At 43.9% G+C, this 18,126-nt stretch overlaps 1 protein-coding gene across 2 annotated transcripts in view; it reads right to left on the bottom strand.

Annotated features, from left to right (window-relative positions):
• CSRP1 (cysteine and glycine rich protein 1) overlaps nucleotides 1-18,126 on the bottom strand; it is a 37,130-nt gene extending 19,004 nt beyond the window's left edge. Inside the window, exons 1-2 of one of the 2 annotated variants that reach the window (XM_027843375.1) lie at nucleotides 18,019-18,126; nucleotides 4,660-4,772 (exon numbers count right to left, since the gene is read on the bottom strand). In XM_027843375.1, coding sequence (XP_027699176.1) covers nucleotides 4,660-4,771 — 112 coding nt within the window. In that variant the 5' untranslated portion in view covers nucleotide 4,772; nucleotides 18,019-18,126. Of the gene's footprint in view, nucleotides 1-4,659; nucleotides 4,773-17,665; nucleotides 17,761-18,018 lie in introns of those variants that run through there. The other variant, XM_027843376.1, reaches the window with a different exon arrangement.

The following is an 18,126-nucleotide window of genomic DNA, read 5'->3' as shown; positions in this document are numbered from 1 at the left end:
GTTGGGAATTGCCAGATAAGGAAACTCACTCTACTCTTTCAGGTGGGCACCTTCTCCGCATCTCATAGTCTTAGACAGTCAATGTCCTAGTAAGTCATTTGCTCAGGGCCACAGCCTGGGTGACCCAGGGTTACACAGCCAATATATGCCAGAGGCAGGACTTTGTTGTTTTGAGGCCAGTTCCTTATCCACTAAGCTTGATGCTTACTTAATACATGCTTGCTGATTGATAATAATCAAGAGCTAGTTTGAGGACAAAGACATACAACCAGCATTCCAATACTCCCCAGGAGAATCAGCTGCTGTCCCTGAGTACATTCTGTTCCTTTGGCATCTCTCTCTCTCTGTGGTCCTCTTATGTGTTTTCCAGTTTTGGCTTCTGGTCATGTCATGATTCTGGAAATGCAGAGTCATGCTCTCTGCTGGTAACCTGGCCCCAGGTCCTGCCCTTGTCTATCTGCACCATTGCCCTGCATTCCTGACCTACCTCGATTTGTTACCTCGCCTAACCCCCACTCGAAACAAAATCATTCAGGCTACAAAGAAGCTGACACCACAGCCAGCCCCGTTTAGGTCAGAGATTAAACAACATTCTTTTGGAAGCGTCTCCTCCCCAGAAGCCAGGACCCTCCACTGCATCAGCTTGCCAAGTCAGCTCCCACTCGCTCTGGAAATATAAACAACTGAAAAATTCCAAAGTGGAGGCTCTGGCAGAAAGCTGCTGATAACAAGACGCTGCTGCTTCTGAGCCCTCTATTGTAGGCCAGTGGCCAACAAGGCCTCATTTGGTCCATGCTTACCAAACACATTCCCTCCAGCTGTCAAAAGTGACCCTTATTAGCTACGTTTGGGGATGGCTTTGGGCTGATCTACTGGGCAACGAGGAAAGAGCAATGTCAGTGGACATGGAGCTGATTTGATCTTCTTAATTAAAATGGATAATTCAGGCTGATATCCTACCCCAACTGGCCTGCCACTCACTAATCTCCTTTTCTACTTGGTTCAAATGAATTACACAATTAACTCATCTCTACTTCAACTAGTATAACCCAGACATAGCCTCAATTTCCAGAATCTCTAAGATGGACAGGGAGGTTGGGGGTGTTTTTATGGAGAATAGGGTGGTTGGGGAGAAGGCCTGAACTTTTTATTTCATTCATGTAGGGAACTCCAAATATGGAAACTCTATTAATGTAACTATAATTTTCATTTTTTAAAGAGTTGTCCAAAGCACTGAGAAATTTAATAATTTACCAGTCATACAACTAGTAGGTGTCAGGGACAGGAGTTGAACTTCATCAATCCAAGATCACTCCCCTATCCTCTTTTTTTTTTTTAATATGATAAAACTTTGTTTTCAAATGTAAACAACATTCTTAGCTCATAGGCCGTACAAAAACAGGCGAGCCACATCTGGCCTGCAGGCCATAGTTGCTAACCCCTGACAGACTATTAAAATATAGTTTATCCTTTGAGACTAAACATTTCCATAGGGTATAAAAAATTCAATGTATTTCATAAACTAGGTATTAACACTACCAGACATATGCATAGCAAAATAATAACAATAATAATAAATTAAATTAAACTGAACTATAGCAATTTAAATTAAAAGATCAATAAAAGATGCCAAAATACCATGCTATGCTACGCCATGCTACAATGCCTCCTGGGTTTGGACTACACGTTCCTTAAAGGTCTTCTCTGGACTGCCAGATTGAATGGCATCCCTCCAATATCTCCCTTTCCGTTCCTTCATTAAGCGCCTCCTTCTCAGGAAAAGTCATCACAATTCATTAGAGTATACATTATATAAGGGCAGGAGTCGGATTTTCTTGATCTCTGTATTCACTGTAGTACCTAACACAAGGTATTGCTCAAAATAGGCGTGCAATTAGTGTTAGAGGGGAAAGTGAGGAGTAATAGGGAAGAGGGAAGAAAGAAAAAATGGAATTTCACATGAAATATTAAGTATGGCCCAGAGGAAAGGGCACTGGATTTGGAGTCAGAGAGCCTGAGTTTGACTCCTGTCTCGGTCACAAGGACCCTGTGACTTTGAACAAGTCAATTCCCTTCTCTGAGCCTCAGTTTCTTCATCTGTAAAATGAAGAGGTTGGGACAGATGACCTCTAAGGCCCTTCTAGTTCAAAATCTATGATTCTAGGACCCTGCTGCTCCTTAGCATCACAATCCTAGGGGTGTCGTCAGCTTCTCTTCTGAGTTCACGCCACATATCCGATCTGTTGCTGTTGTTCAGTCTTGTCATGCCCCCATTTGGGGTTTTCTTGGCAGAGGTACTGGAGTGGTTTGCCATTTCCTTCTCCAACTCATTTTTACAGATGAGGAAACTGAGGTAAACAGTATTACCCCTCACTTTCCCCTCTAACACTTATTGCATGCCTGCTTTGAGCAATACCTTGTGTTAGACACTATACTGAACGCAGAAATTAAGAAAATCTGACTCCTGCCCTCATATAATATGCAATCTAATGGATTGTAAGTGACTTGCCCAAGGTCACACAGCTAGTATGTGTTTGAGGCTGGATTTGAACTCAGGAAGATGAGTCTTCCTGACTCCAGGCCCAGCACTCTATCCATTGCACCACCAACTGCCCCGATCTATTGCTAATTCTTGTTATTTCTACCTTTATAGCACTTTGCAACACATACGTGGCCCCTTTTCTCCAAGCATATAAGCATACAACACTGCTAACACCTTCATTCACTAAGAGCTAAACTAATGGAATAGGCTTGGTTGGTTTCCCCAACCCTGTTGTCTCTGCATTCCTATCAAGCCTCCACTCAGCTGCCAAAGTGATTTTCCTACCTCACATAGCAACTCTCCCAACCCACTCAACTCAATCCATAGCCTCTAGAATCAAATATAAATCAAATAGAATCAAATATAAAACCCTCTATTGGCCATTTAAAGGGCTTCACCACCTGGCCCTGTCCTCCATTTCCAGTTTCATACTTTATTCCCTTCTAAGTATTTTACAATTCAGAAACAGTGACCTTCCTGCCATTCTTCGCACTCCATGTCCCAACATCCATTCCTTTTCTTTGACCATCCCCAATGCCTGGATTGCCCTCCTTCCTGACCTCTACCTCTTGTCTTCCACAGCTTCCATCAAGACCCAGCTCAAATCCCATCTTCTGCAGGAACCCTTTCCTGGTCTCACCCCACCCCAGCTCCTTCCCTCTCAGATTACATTCCATCTATTCCGTACATATATTATATGTGCTTAGTTGTTTGCACAGCACCTACTAGGTGCACATAGTGGGTGCCTAATAAAGGCTTACTGACTTGACTTACACGTTGACTCATTATAATGTGAGCACCTTGAGAATAAGTAATGTGTCTTTGACTTTCATCGTATCCCCAGTGCTTAACACACAGTAAGTGCTTAATAAATGAGTGTTGACTGACTGGTTAAAAGCAACCATTTATTGACCTAAGAAGAGTATAATCATTTAGTGACCTGGGAAGAGTATCCCAAAGTTCTTATAAAACCTCTCTCCGGCCCTCTCTGCCTCTCTCCATGTCTCTGTCGTTATCTCTCTTTCTCCGTGTGTGTGTGTGTGTGCGCGCGCGAGCGTGTTTCTCTCTGTCTCTATCTCTTTCTCTTTGTCTCTATCTTTGTGTCTCTCTGTCTCTTTAAAGAAGCTCAAGGATAAAGAAAAAGTCCCCTTTGGATGCTCAGACCATGGAGATTTTGTAAGCTGCTAGAAGAGACCCTTCCACACTGTGTGGACAGTTCATAGCCATTGCGTTTAATCCCCTTAGGGTAAGGAACTGATAGGAATACCACAGGTTTCAGGATATTTCCTGGGTGCTCAGCAAATACTTCCTCACTGACCTGTCCTCATTTACTACCAACCTGACCCTAGGAATGACTAATCCAATGATCAAACTATATGCTGGCTTAAGAAAGCAGGATTCCTAGGTCCCTTTTACCATTCAGTCACTCGGTAAGACTCAAGCCAGTCACACAAGCCAGGCAGATCTCTCTGCCTCCTTTCCCACCCACTCAAGGTCTGCTAAAAATCTGCCTTGTGATGGTTGGAATCCATTAAGAGCTTGTGGCTCTGATGACTTCTTACTCTATGAGTAAGAACAGTGGCTGGACCTTAGCGTAGAGGCAATGAGGGGGCCGAGTGGTTGAGAGATTCCATGAGGAAACAGGGCTATAGATCTAACCCCAGATTTGGTCCCCTTTTATTCTCTAGAGCCACCCATTTCTGGCCTTCACTGTCTTATAGTAAGAGAAAATTTGGCTCCAAAGCTGGTGATTCTTTGGGGCCCAAGGGTCTGTCTCCTGAATGTCTGGACTGTGACTGGGATGAAAAGAAGGACAAAAATCCAAAGTAGAAAAGTTTTGTTCACAAAGTTCCCACATGTTCCCTTCTTATCCCCTAGACATCATGCCACCCCCACCAACTCTCTGGCCAGTTCATAGCCTAGGAAAGCGGCTTCTTGGGAGAACAAAGAGGTTCTTACAGCATCACCCTCGCCAGTTGCTGGTTCAGCCAAATTTCAGGCTGTTTACATCCCGTAGGGTGGGTTCCCTAGAGTGTTGACAGGCCAGGCCAGTGCTAGCAGGCCCTAAATCCCAGCTCCCCATGGCAACGGCAGGGCCCCAGGGGCACCATACTCACTACACAGGAAGCAGGACTTGTGGAAGCTGTTGCCTTCACACTGAACCTCTTCAGCAAAGTAAACCGTCTTTTGGCACACGCCACATTTCTTGCCTCCTCCCCAGTTCGGCATCCTGAGAGAGAAACACAGAAACAGGCATGAGAAAAACTATGCAGACACAGAGAAAAGACTGAAGGCCAAGAAACAATGAGACAGCTACCAAGGCAGAACTAGACCTTGCTTTGAGAACTGCATGCTTCAAGATGGCAGCCATCCATGGACAGGCATTCCCTCCCCCATCCCTGGCTTTCATTTGCTTCAGGCTTACCTTCCTTTAACCCTGCTATCCTATGTAGGTTTCTAACCAAAACAAGTCAACAAATGGTTATTCAGTCCTTACTCTGTCATAATTTTAGAGCCTAAAAAACCTTACAGATCATCTAGTTCAAGCCACTCATTTTACAAATGAGGAAACTGAGGCCCAGCAAAGTTAAATGATTTGCCATGGTCACACAAGAAGTAAATATCAGAGCCTGGACTTGAACCCAGCTTCTCTGACCCTGAATCCAGTGCTCTTTCTATCACAACCAGGCTTTCTATGTTAGATACTATGAGGGCAATTCAAAGAAGTACAATTCAGTCCCTGCCTTCCCAGGGCTTATCTTTCAGTTGAAAAGACGAAACATAAATATGTGAAAAGTCAGATGGTACCAGATGTAAATAATAGTTGAAGATGATTGTCACAAAAACTCGGTTATCCAGAAATGAGGTCCAAAATACAGCTGGCAATTCACTGCCAAGTGACTGGTATATATGGTAGACACAGTAATAGTTCAGAAGGAGAGGTCAGCAGTGTCGTGGAAAGAACTCTGGATCTGGAGCTAGAGGACCTGGGAATGAATCCTGGTCCTACTGCTTATCACTCGTGTGACCCTGGGCAAGTCATTTCTACACCCACAGCTTCCTTTTCTTTATGTAATGGGGGTGAGGCATACCAGACCATCTCTAAGGTTCTTTATAGCTTCAGATCCTACATCATCCTTTGATCACCATGGGCCAGGGTAGTTTCTTCTTCATCTCCTTTGAGAGAGAGTGTCTCTCATCTACTTAGGAAAACAAACCTTGAGAGACAGGAAATCCTTTTTTCCAAACGTCTGCACACCACATGGTGATACTTAATGCACATTCCAGATGAAAAATAGGGGTAATACCTCAGGGGATTTCCCTAGCACTACAGCCTGGGACCACAGTGGGTAATCAAAGACACTGTGGACAGACAGCCCATGGAAAATGAAGAGGCAGAAGATAAAGTAAGATTATAGTCCTCTCTCTCTCTCTCTTTCTCTCTCTCTCTCTCTCTCCCTCCCTCTCCCTCTCCCTCTCTTTTTCTCCTCTTATGTCTCTCTCTGTCCCTCTCTCTTTTTCTTTTGTTCTTTTTCCTCTCTCTTTTCTTTATCCCTCTCTTTCTCTCTCCCTTCCTCTTTCTTCCTCTCCCTCTCTTTTTCTCTGTGTCTCTCTTTCTCTCCTCTTGTGTCTCTCTCTGTCCCTCTCTTTTTGTTCTTTTTTCTCTCTCCTTTCTCTCTCTCTCTCTCCCTCTCTCTCTCTTTTTCTCTATGTCTCTCTTTCTCTCTTCCTGTGTCTCTCTCTGTCCCTCTCTTTCTTTCTTTCACTCTTTCATTCTTTTTTCTCTCCCCTGAGAGGTGAGGGGTTCTCTTTGGGCAGAATTAGGGAGAAAAGCTTCAAATAGAAGTTGGCTCCCTAAGGTTGCCTTTTTGCCACAAACACCACTCACTAGGTAGAGGACAATTTAATAGCATCAGGAAGTATCTAGAGCCAAATAAGGGAGAGATAAAATAGAAAAAAAAAGACTGTCACCCTTCTTTTTCAAGGCAGGGATAATAGAAGCATGCATCATAGGATCACAAATACTGAGTTGGAAGGGAGCTTAGAGGCCATCTATTCTAATACCTTCATTTTACAGCTGAGGCAGCTCTAGAGGGTGTAACTTGCCCAAGACCAAAGAGGAAGTAGGATCCAAACACAGATTGTGTTGGTCTGATGTTCAGTGCTCCAGATGGCATTCTCTCTTTCTGTGTCTTTTTATTTCTGTCTCTGTCTCTTTCTCTTCTCTGTCTCTCTGTTTCTGTCTGTCTCTCTGTCTCTGTCTGTTTCTCTCTCTCTTTCTCTTTGCAGAGAAGCTCAAGGATAAAGAAAATCTCCCTTTGGACACTCAGACCATGGAGATTTTGCAAGCTGCTAATCTTTCCATCAATCAACCCACATTCATGAAGCCCATACCATGGGACAGGCAGGGTACTAAGGCACTGGTGATACAAAGACAAAAATGAAAGCCCTTCTTCCCTCAAGGAGCTTACAGTCTATTATCTTTGTTGTATACTAAATGTTTCACCAACACAGGGCCCTAGTCCTGTGTTCTTTATTGGATTACCTTCATGAGCAGTCATGGCCCCCCAAAAAAATGATTGACCTTCTGATGTAGAACATCCCTGAACTTAGCTATGCTGGTCTTCAGATGACAGGCATCACCAGCTGATACTATGAATATTCCCAGCTTGATAGTACCTGACAGAGCTTTTGCTCTGCTGGCAACTTTAAAGAACTCAGGGTCAACTCAGTTCCATAGTGAAGCATCAGAATTGGACTTTAGTCAAGGTTCAATATGATGAGGATGAAGATGATGAAGATGATGGTGCAAAGCAGCCTGGTATAGTGGATAGAACAGCAGCACTGGTGTCAGGAAGACCTGAATTCACAACCTATTTCTGACCCACATTGGCTGTGTGATCCTGGACAAATCTCTCTTAATCTCTCAATATCTCTAAGGTTCTAAGTTATTGATGAATTTCTCATCTATACAAGTGATGGAAATGTCCATTCAAAGCTTTCCCCAAACCAATAAAATCACAGGAGCGGATCATTGGCATCATTATTGTTATTATTAATTAGATAAGGATTAGATCTGTTATTTCATTGGCAAAGGGAAATACAAATGAGGAAAATCTCTCAGCAATTCATAGTTTTAGAGATTAGGGCACCAAGAAGCTAATTGACTTGCCCAGGGCTAGAGAGTCAGCATGCATCACAAGCTCAGCTTCTTGACTCTCAAGCTCAATCTCTATCTGTTATGCCACACTGCCTCTCTAAAATAACTACAACAACAGTAACGATGATGATGATGATAGCAGCTGACATGTAATACTTGGTTTATAAAGCACCCTAAATATATTATTTCAGCCCAACAGAGTGCCCAAATCCTACGGCTCTGCTAAATGTTTTCCAAGCTTCAGTGGCTCTACATACCAGCTCCTCTCATTTCTACCAGGTCACACACAAAGCACCCTTGGTGAAAAGTCCTATGCTGGACCCCAAGGGAAGATGCAGGAGAAAACTCAGGGCTAGTTCTCAGTTCGATCAAGGAGACAAAACACACAGTAAGGACTTTGCTTATACATCTTTGAATCCTTCTTTCTCCCTGCCTCTCATCCTATCCACCACTCCCAATACCTAGAACCAAGCTGGGCATACACAGGCATTGGATAAATATGAATTGATTGATAGATATTTGGAGAAGTTGGAGTGAGTATGCTAGAATAATTGAAGTGAACAAACTGGAAAGACTTGTTCTTTTCTTGAAGGGATTTCAAAGGTGGTGAGGGGTTCTCTTTGGGCAGAATTAGGGAGAAAAGCTTCAAATAGAAGTTGGCTCCCTAAGGTTGCCTTCTTGCCACAAACACCACTCACTAGGTAGAGGACAATTTAATAGCATCAGGAAGTATCTAGAGCCAAATAAGGGAGAGATAAAATAGAAAAAAAAAGACTGTCACCCTTCTTTTTCAAGGCAGGGATAATAGAAGCATGCATCATAGGATCACAAATACTGAGTTGGAAGGGAGCTTAGAGGCCATCTATTCTAATACCTTCATTTTACAGCTGAGGCAGCTCTAGAGGGTGTAACTTGCCCAAGACCAAAGAGGAAGTAGGATCCAAACACAGATTGTGTTGGTCTGATGTTCAGTGCTCCAGAGCGCTTTCCCCTGTACCATACTGTCTCCAACATCTTGGAACATGTTTGGCTGCCATACACCATGTTCAAACCCCACAACCTTTGCGTCCTCAAGCCTCACTTTTCCCCAGCCTCTCTCTTATGGTAGGATGGAAAGAGCCCTGAATTTGGAATCATGGACCTGCAGTTAAAATACCAGCTCTGCCACTGACTCCCTGTGTGACCCTAAATGAGTAAGTCACTTCAGCTTTCTGGGCCTCAGTTTCCCCATTTGAGAAATGTGAGCATTTGAACTAGTTGACCTTTAAGCTCCCTGCAAGCTCCCTACGTATGTTTCTGTGATCCTGCCATCTCTAGTTATACAAGTATATAATATATAATATTTTAAATATATAAAATATAAATATAATAGTATGTAATCTACTTTCAAATAACCCAGGGAACTCTCACCTCTGCTCTTTGTCATCAATTCCTATTCCTTACTCTAATCACTAATGCCATTTCCTTCACCCCAACCCCTGGAGCATCTCTGAATCTTGATAACTTTGTCTGGTGGGATGCTGTCCTCAGAGGTGATATCTATACAGTACTTTGGAGCTCACAAAGTGCTTTCTTGTAAACAAATCTGAGAGGTTAAGTCAGAACAGCTATAATTGTCCCCATTTTACACATTGGGATCCTAAAGATCAGAGAGGTGGAGATTTGCCCACAGTCATACACCTACTACATATTGCGAGCAGGGCTTCAAATCCTGGTCTTCTGATACCTCTCTGCCTCTGAAGGGCAAGTTATGGTTCTGGAACCCAATAAGAGGTTATGCCACCCCCTCGGGAATGAATCTTGCCCTGACCCAAATGATGGAGAGTGTAAAATGGGGACAATTATAGTTGTTCTGACTTAACCTCTCAGAAATACAAAAGCTCTTTGCCATATGGGGGAGACCCACAACATGCCATTGCTGAGCTTCATAGAAGCTTGTTTCTCCTGGCTTTAAGCCATAAGCAAACTTCCAGGCAAGTTTCCAGGGAATCAGGAACAACAGAAGAAAAGACGGAAACCAAAAGACCAGTCAAAGAGAAAATCTGCCCCTAGAGATTTCTTACTGGGGTATTCTCATATAACAGATAAAACCCATTTTTAGCCTGGTCTCGGCAGATTTCATTAATCACTTGGTTGAGTTCTTCCCCGGGGTTCAGGAGCCGTCCAACTTAAAAGTAATTAATGAAGGAGACGCTCAGAGTTAGGGAGGCAGAAGGTGCAGAAAGGTCTTTGGAAGAGCACGTGGACTTTGGTGACATCTGGTTTAATTCAGGTAAGGACCTTTCCTAGGGGATGCCTTGTCAGCTTCACATTAGAGGAGAGTCTCCACTGAAACGAGACTTAGCTACTCTCTCTCTCTCTCTCTGTGGGAGGAAGGTTGAGTTTCCATTTCATTTCTCTCTCCACCTCCTGGTTTCTGCCCAACCCCCTTCTTTTAGGCCAAGTCCTTGACATCTGGAATCCTGGATTGCCTTAAAAGGAGACCTGTTTCTTGGAAGCTCTAAGTCACCAGGAGGTGGGAGGAGTGCCTCCTTTTCATGCTTCTTGAGAGAGAAGAGGCCCACAGGAGGTTCTGAAAATGGCAAGTACTTTCCTGGGAGACTCACCCCTGAACCCTCACAAAACCTGCTCAAGTCAAAACACTCCTGTTCATCTCCAATGTGCTCCCCAACTAAGCCCTTAAGCCTCCTTCCTAGGCACAGGACCAGAGGCTCCTGCAGCACCCTGGACACTTTCTTCCTGAAAGTCTGCTTGCTGCCTTCTCTGTCACAACTACACTGATGAGGATGGGGCAAGGTACTTGCCTGACTCTCTGGGCCTCAGTTCCCTTATGTAATATACACCTTGCTGTTGTTGTGGTTGTAGTTCGGTCATATTCTCTTCTACCTAACCGCATGGACTTATGTCCATGGAGTTTTCTTGGCAAAGATACTAGAATGGTTGGCTATTTCCTTCTCCAGTGTGTCTCCATCTTACAAATGAGGAACTGAGGCAAATAGGGGCTAAGTGACTTACCCAGGGTCACACAGCTAACAAGTGTCCGAGGCAGGATTTGAACTCAAATCTTCCTGACTCCAGGCTCAGTGCTCTATCCACCGTGACACCTAACTGCCCAATACACACCTTACACATTCTTTAACTTGATTCTTACAATTACCCTTTAACTTAGGTTATGCAAGAATAGATGAGGAAATTGAAGTTCAGAAAGGTTGTGATATGCCCAAGGCCACACAGCTTGAAATGTGCAGGGCTAGAATTCTAATCAAAGTCTTCTGTTTACAATCACTTTCCCTCTCAGATTGCTTCCCATTTATACTTTTTCTTATATGTATGTTTGTATGTTGTCTCCCTGCTAGAATTTTAGCCTGTTGAGAGCTGGGACTGTTTTGTTTTTGTTTTTGCCTTTCTTCATATCCCCATCTCTTAGCATAGTACCTGCCACATAGTAGGCACTTAATAAATGCTTGTTGGTTGATTCTTTTCATTAAACTATCTTGCCTCTTTATACACCTGCTGGGTGCAGAGAGCCCCTCTTTAGTATTCTCCGGATTGTTATGTGCCTGCCCTCTTATGCATAGATGGAAAGCCACACATAATTCATCTGTGCACCTATTGTACACAGAGTAGGCACACAATAAATGTATTTGGAGTTCAATTCCAACGAATCAGTTATTAAAACACAACCCTTTGAGCAGGGTAGAAATTGCCTCCATTCACTTCAAATGACATGTAATCTGGGGCTGGCATCTTTTGATAAGCTCCTAATTTCACTTGGCTAATTCTATCATTTGACTACAATCACCCTGTTACATGAGATACTCTTGAAGAGGGATCTGAGATGACAGAAGCTTCCCTACTTGATTCCTCCTTAATCTCATTTTTAAATGGGGCTTGAGATGATTTTTTTTCAGGGCAGTATTTAAGGAAAATTAAATCAAAACTATGTAACCCACTTCATTGTAGTATAGTGGAAACAGTACTGAAACGACCTCAGTTTGCATCTTAACTCTGCTGCTTTCTTCACTTCTCAGCTTGTTTCTTCATCTGTAAAATGAAGGGGCTTCTAAGGTCCCTTTCTGTAGGATCTATGATCCTATGGAAAGTGTGTTTGACCCCCAGTTCTGATATTTATTAGAGTATGTGTTAAGTGACTGAAAAAAAATGATAAACTTTTGTGTCTCAGTTTCCTTATCCGTAAAATGGGAATAATAATACTTATACCTCCTTCCTGAAAAGACTTTTTTAAGGAAAGACCTTCATTTAGAAAGACCAAGGCCACCCACTGCATCCTGGGCCATCACTAGTTCTGCTGATTTTTGCCTTCCAATGGACTTTGATGACTGTGGAGGAGAGAATGAGGCTCACAGCTTTGAGTAGCTCTGCCTCAGTTAAATCCTATTCACAAGCAAGTCCAGACATCATCCTCATGATGTCATTGGTCCTCTTTGAGAACAAGGAATGTTTATAAAGAAAGCATTTTGAGGCAATTAGGTAAAGTGTCAACCCTGGAGTCAGAAAGACTTGAATCCCAGCTCTCTCAGTTCAGTCTCCTCATCTGTAAATGGGGACAATAATAGCACCCACCTCCCAGGGTTATTATTAGGATCAAATGAAATTACACATGCAAATGCTTTGCAAACCTTAAAGTGTTATATAAGGGTTATATCCTAGCATTTATGCAAACCACTATAATTTAATATAGTTTAAATATAGTTTAATTATTAACACATTACCTTTCCATCAGTGCCCAAAGTAAGGCAGGATAAGGAATTATTTTTTCCCCTCATCCCACTAATTCATTTGTGCAAAGGAAACAATACACACCTCACGCCTTATATCTTGTTTCTCTCAGTTCAGACATAACTGAGCTTAAGCACAGAAAAAGAGTAGCATTCAAACTCCTTCTGAGTTCCCCACCCACTGGGCTTGGTGGAGACCTGTCCAGTGTTTGCCTAGTTAGGAAATATGCTGCTGACATTACCTGGGCTGTTTGGTATCTGGCCAGGTGCACAGAAGAGCTATCAGTCACTGGAGTTCTACAACTTAAGACTGCCTAATCCTCCATTTTGCAGGGAGCTGACAGAAGAGAAAGATCAGGGGTTACACTATCTGTTAGGGCTCAGGGTTAAAGGCCTGCAAGTGACATCTGAATGGCTTTCCCAAAGCAGGAAGTCACTTATTGGAGTGAATGGGTTGTCAGAAGGAAACAGAACATTCTGAGGATGATAAGGAGCTGACCTTGGAAGCTAAGCTTCTCACTATGGCTACTGAAGACCACCCGTGCCTGGATCTCTTGAAGGGACCTTGTTGTTATGATGGGGTCCTGGTTTAGTGGCACCATATGGCAAATTTGGGAAGCACACACCAGTAGCAGTCAAAGTGCAGTGAGAAATAGAATAAAACCTAGAATCTGTCCTAATTTGCTCTGTGGCCTAAGGTCAGGTGAAGTCACTTCATCTTTCTAGGTCCCATTTTCCTTATCTGCAAAATAAGAGGGTCAAACTACATGATCACAAAGGTCTTTTTCAATTCTAGATCTAGACCCCCATGTTCTCTAAGGTCATTCTCCTTCAGCTCTAACAGCCCAAGAATCTCAACCTTTGTGTACTCCACTTCTCTGATCTCAAATGCCCTCCCTCTTCCTCTCACCTAAACCATGAATGACACTCCCTGTCTTTGTAACTGTGCTCTAAGCTCACCTCCTCCAGGAAGCTTTTCTTGACTCATGTCACTCCATTTCTGCCTATCACATGCCCTGAGACCTCAATTATTTCAACTTGTTCATGTGCTCTCTGTATGCATTTTCACTTCTTTATCTGTCTGGCTACCCAAAACACGAGCTACCCATGAGCAAGGACAGAGGAAAGCCTAAAAACCTCAGGAGATTTCCTGCCCATCCTCTGTATCTCCCCATAGTACTTTCTAGAGAACACTGTGCATAGAAACTGAGTCATAGTGAAAATTAGAGCCAGCACTATAGATATTACTGCTCTCTTAGGAAGATCATAGCTCTAGAACCAAAAGTGTCATCTACCCCCTCATCTTACAGGTCAGGAAATTTAGGGAAACTAAGTCACTTCCAAGGTCAAAAAAGTTAGTAAGTAGCAGCGGGAAGCTTTGAACCCAGGTCTTCTGATTCCAGGGCCAGTATTGTTTCCATTCTATCAGACTGCTTCTCAAAGATAAAGGTAGTAGGGATAGAAGGAGTCTAAAAATTAGACTAGGTTTTGTTTTTTTGTTTTGTTTTGTTTTGATCCACTAATTCTACTCTTCCTCCCTCACCCTCCCAAACAAGGATCCTCGTGAAGGAAGTATGTGATATTTCTGAGGGCAGATCCTGGGTTCTAGTAGCTAACCTCCAGTTCATTTCCCCCAATATGTCATTATTTAGGAGTCCAGACCCTTCCTCCAGCCCAGGGGAAGCCACTGAACCCGAGCTTGAAAATACCAGAAGCCTCGCTATTTACACACTTTACCATACATGGGAATCATTAATAGCCTACGTCAGACAAATTCCTAGGGAGCAATGTATTCCAGCCACAACATTATCATATAAATTCCTGACAACCAGAGGCAGCCGGCAGGATACAAGGGACTTACCCCTCCAGACAGTGACAGAGCAACTAGTTAATAATGCTCATTCTCCCCCTCCACCCCCACATAACACCTCTACCTCTCTCTTGCGCTGCAAGGTCTCTCTTTAATCCTTATTCTTTCAAGAAACTCCCTTTTCTAGACTCATGCTTCTCCCCATAGACCTAGCTTCCTTAGGTCTAGTGTTACTGGATGCATAAGGATCCCAGGGACCAATCCTCTCCTTTATGTAGATATGGACTTGACAGAAAATTGGAAGGCTATGAGTTCCAACTTACCTCTCATTATGGTGCTCTGTGGCACGCTACTTTACTTCTTTAAAATGTGAAAATTCATCTTTTCTTCAAAATGTCTATAGACAATTATACAATTCTTTAAAAATCTAAAACATAATACGAATGCTGACTATTGTCCTGCGATTGTAATTTCTCTAGCCATAATTACTTTAGTGTTACACACTCTGTTCAAGGCAGGACTTAAAAGATTGCCTAGCCTATTGAGAGAAATTTGGAGAAGCAAGCTAAAAGTACCATAAGGACAACTTTGCTTGAACTCCTATGAGGCCACCTTATGTCCCTGTGAGACAGCTCAGATCAGACTGAGAAAACCCTATTACGCTTACCTCCAGGTGAGTATACCGTTTTTTTCCTTGATACCTTTCCTCTTGGATCTAATTCCTGTCCCAAATTCTCTGAAAGGCTGGTTTTACTACCAAAAATATAAAATCCAGTAGCCACCAAAATCTTTCCAAATCTGCCCTTCCTTCCCAAAGCACCACACAGAATTCTTCTAGTATTTTTCTACTTGCCTGGCCTTTGTTTTCTACATTGTTACTAATCTAAGGAAAACCAGAAAGTAACCATTTAACATGGTTTCAATAAAATAGAGAAACATGATGAATCAAATACTACTCAGTTACCAGCCAGTGGCACAGGTTAGTTAAAAACCCCAGCTTTCTAAAATCTAGTCTTGAGCTCTGTCTCTCACTGACAGAAGTAAAAGACATTTGAAATTAAGAAAGAAAAGATCTGCCATAGCCAGGAAAAAGCCAGATTAAAGAAGTTAGATTTAAATGGAGGGAAAGGAGTGGGGTTGCTATCTCTCTGTGTTTTCTTCTGTGTCTCAGTCTCATTCTCTCTATGTCTCTTTGTCCATGTCTCTCTCTATATCTCTCTGTGTCTCTCTTTATGTGTCTCTGACTCTTTGTCTCTCTCCTTCCTCACTGTATCCCTCATTAGCAACCCTGGTTCTCTCAAAGTTTCCTCCTAGGACTAAAATGTCATGTTTCCATAATGAAAATGCAGCCTTCTCTGTCCAGCTGACTCCATCTCCCCCACCCCTTTTACTGCTTTATAAAGGCTAGAAAGTCCTGTCCCTCCCTTTTATCACCCTATATAACATTCCTTAATGAATTTCCTTTTCCCTCTGACCTACTACATACAGCTTAACTCAGGATGTCCACAAAAGGAGGTTAAGATGGGCAGAAGGATGGCCTCTGGGGTAACCCACAGCAAGTTGACCTGCTGGGTGGATGTGTGAAGAAGTTCACCTGAGCTCATGTCTTCCTTTACAATCACGTGTCAGAGATCTGGCTTAGTGATCTGGGAAGGGGCTGATCCAATAGGGCTGGAGGTTAGTGCAGGAAAATGGGATTACACTCCAAAGATAGCCGGGCTTCTCAGCTATCCAAGAAACCAAGGGAACCAAGGGGTTCTTCCTCTTTTCCATTCGATGAAGGGGAAGCCCTCTCCCTAACTTCAGAGCTGATGACAGAACTAATGAAGAAATCTCTTCTGAAGGAACAGAACCAAGGAGATTGTAGGTTTAGATCTGGAAGGACCCTAATGGCCATATAGACCAGCCCCCTCATTTTAAAGATGAGAAATTAAGGACCAGACAGGTTAGGGGATTTGCCCTAGGTCACACCAAGAGTTAAGTGGTGGAGGTGGGATTTGAACTCAGTTCTTCCTGACTCCAAGTCAAGCACTCTATCCACTATATCATGTGCTGTTTGATGTGGAGAATTTAAAAAATAAAATAAAAAACAACAAAATGGTTTAGTGAGATCAGATGTCCTGATACCCTGGAGGGAAGTTTAAAATTGCTTAATTAGTATGTTATTGTTATTTTATTGTGGCTTACATATAAAATATATGATAGCAAGTTATAAACTTGTTGGCATTTTGTATGATTTCATTCCTAACTCTGATTTTTCAATTGAGATGATTGTTAAATTTATGGGGGTTTTCCTCAGTATTCTGCTGGGGCAGGCTCTGAAAGAATGACAAGACAGCTCCCAAACTCTTCTGTTACTTTTCCCCAACACCCTTCTCATTTCAGCTCTGTCACAGGCCAAGCCCCAACGAGGGTGCTCTACTCCATTTAATTCCCCAAGATAGGTAAAAGGTTAATTAGGCAGATCAGTTCCTCTCTCCCCTAAAATGGAGGAACTCAAGCAGGCAAAGGCAGAGCCCAGCATTTTATAGGAGGAAGTTAAGGAAGTACATTGTACCGCTGCCATCTAAGACGCAGATCCTGATTCAAACTGGAAAAAAAAAAAAAAGGCAGGAAAAGGTGGGAATGGAGGGTTTGGATTAGACGGTTCTCTGGTCCCTTCCAGCTCTATCCTTCTATGCCTTTATGGAATATCCCCGTGTAGGGAAAGCCAGTACTAGGTGTGGGGCTGCCAGGGACCCCAGGAGACCGCACAATTATGTGAGCTTTCAGGCCTCTGGAATCTTCTTCTCTCAGCAGCCAACCCCAAGAGGCAGGTCTTAAATATATGACACAGGTCTTAAGTGTAAGAACAGGAAAGACAGATCTTACCAGCAGGTAGAGAAAGGCAGTTGGAAAGTTTTCAGCTTTTCTGCAAGCAGAGTCCTTTCAGAGAACTAAAAAGAACACTGACAGTTAAGGTCACTGTGTCAAAGGCCTTCAGGCCACCAGGGTTCCAGTCTAGATTTGAAGCCTCGAATCTGCTCCAATGGCCTCTCTCCCCCTCTCCCCCAGTCACACGGTCCTTCATTTCTGACCCTAACAAGACAGGAAACCAGAGGGGTGAGAAGCAGGGGAGAGCGCAGTGCCTGGTACATAAGGGGTGCTTGACATGTTGGTTGAATGGAATGACATAGATGCCCACATTTTCCCTTCCTGACACAATGAGCGTTGGTACAGCCAAGAAGCAGCTTTCTAGTCGTTGCTGTCACTCAGCATGCCCTCAGCCCCAACGGAAAGGAGGTGAAAGGAAGGAAGAAGGAAAATCTCTGCAGGGGCTGCAGGGGTTGCTGGGGAGGCTCGAGGGATGAAGGACCCTCCAGGAGAGAGAAGCCAAGCCAGAGAGCTAACACAGCCCCAACAGTATGCCCCACCTGGTCGTGGCCACACCAGATGGTCAGAACTTCTCTCTTAACGTTTTTCTCCAGTTGCCCCTCTCTGCCCCTTCGCTTCCTGCTCAGCTCCGAGCGCCCCCAGGAAGCCCCCAGGAACACTCCCTCCCCGCTGGCGCGAGAACCAGAGCGGCCAGGGGAAGGCGGAGGGCCAGCGGGCCTGAGCGCCACGCCGCGGGTGCCAGCCAGGCTGGTGAGGGTAGGATGGGTGGGGATGGGAGGGAGTGCCTACTGCCCACTGCACGAGCCCAGGCGGAGGGAGGGCACAGCCCTGGCCGGAGGCCCGGTCCCTGCAGCTGCGGGACAGAGCTGGAGGGCAGGAGCGGCTCACTCACCTGACAGCGGTGGCTGGCTCCTAGGGCGGGCAGGCTGAAAGGAGCTCTCCGCAGTGGTCCGTTGGGTCCCGCTCGGGCCCCTCCGCTTTGTTTTTGTTCTCCTCCCGA

The sequence above is a fragment of the Vombatus ursinus genome, unplaced genomic scaffold, assembly GCF_900497805.2.
Source record: "Vombatus ursinus unplaced genomic scaffold, bare-nosed wombat genome assembly UNPS02014909.1, whole genome shotgun sequence".
NCBI lineage: Eukaryota > Metazoa > Chordata > Mammalia > Diprotodontia > Vombatidae > Vombatus > Vombatus ursinus.
Note: the sequence above shows the minus strand (reverse complement) of the source record. Positions and strands in the feature narration are given on the sequence as shown.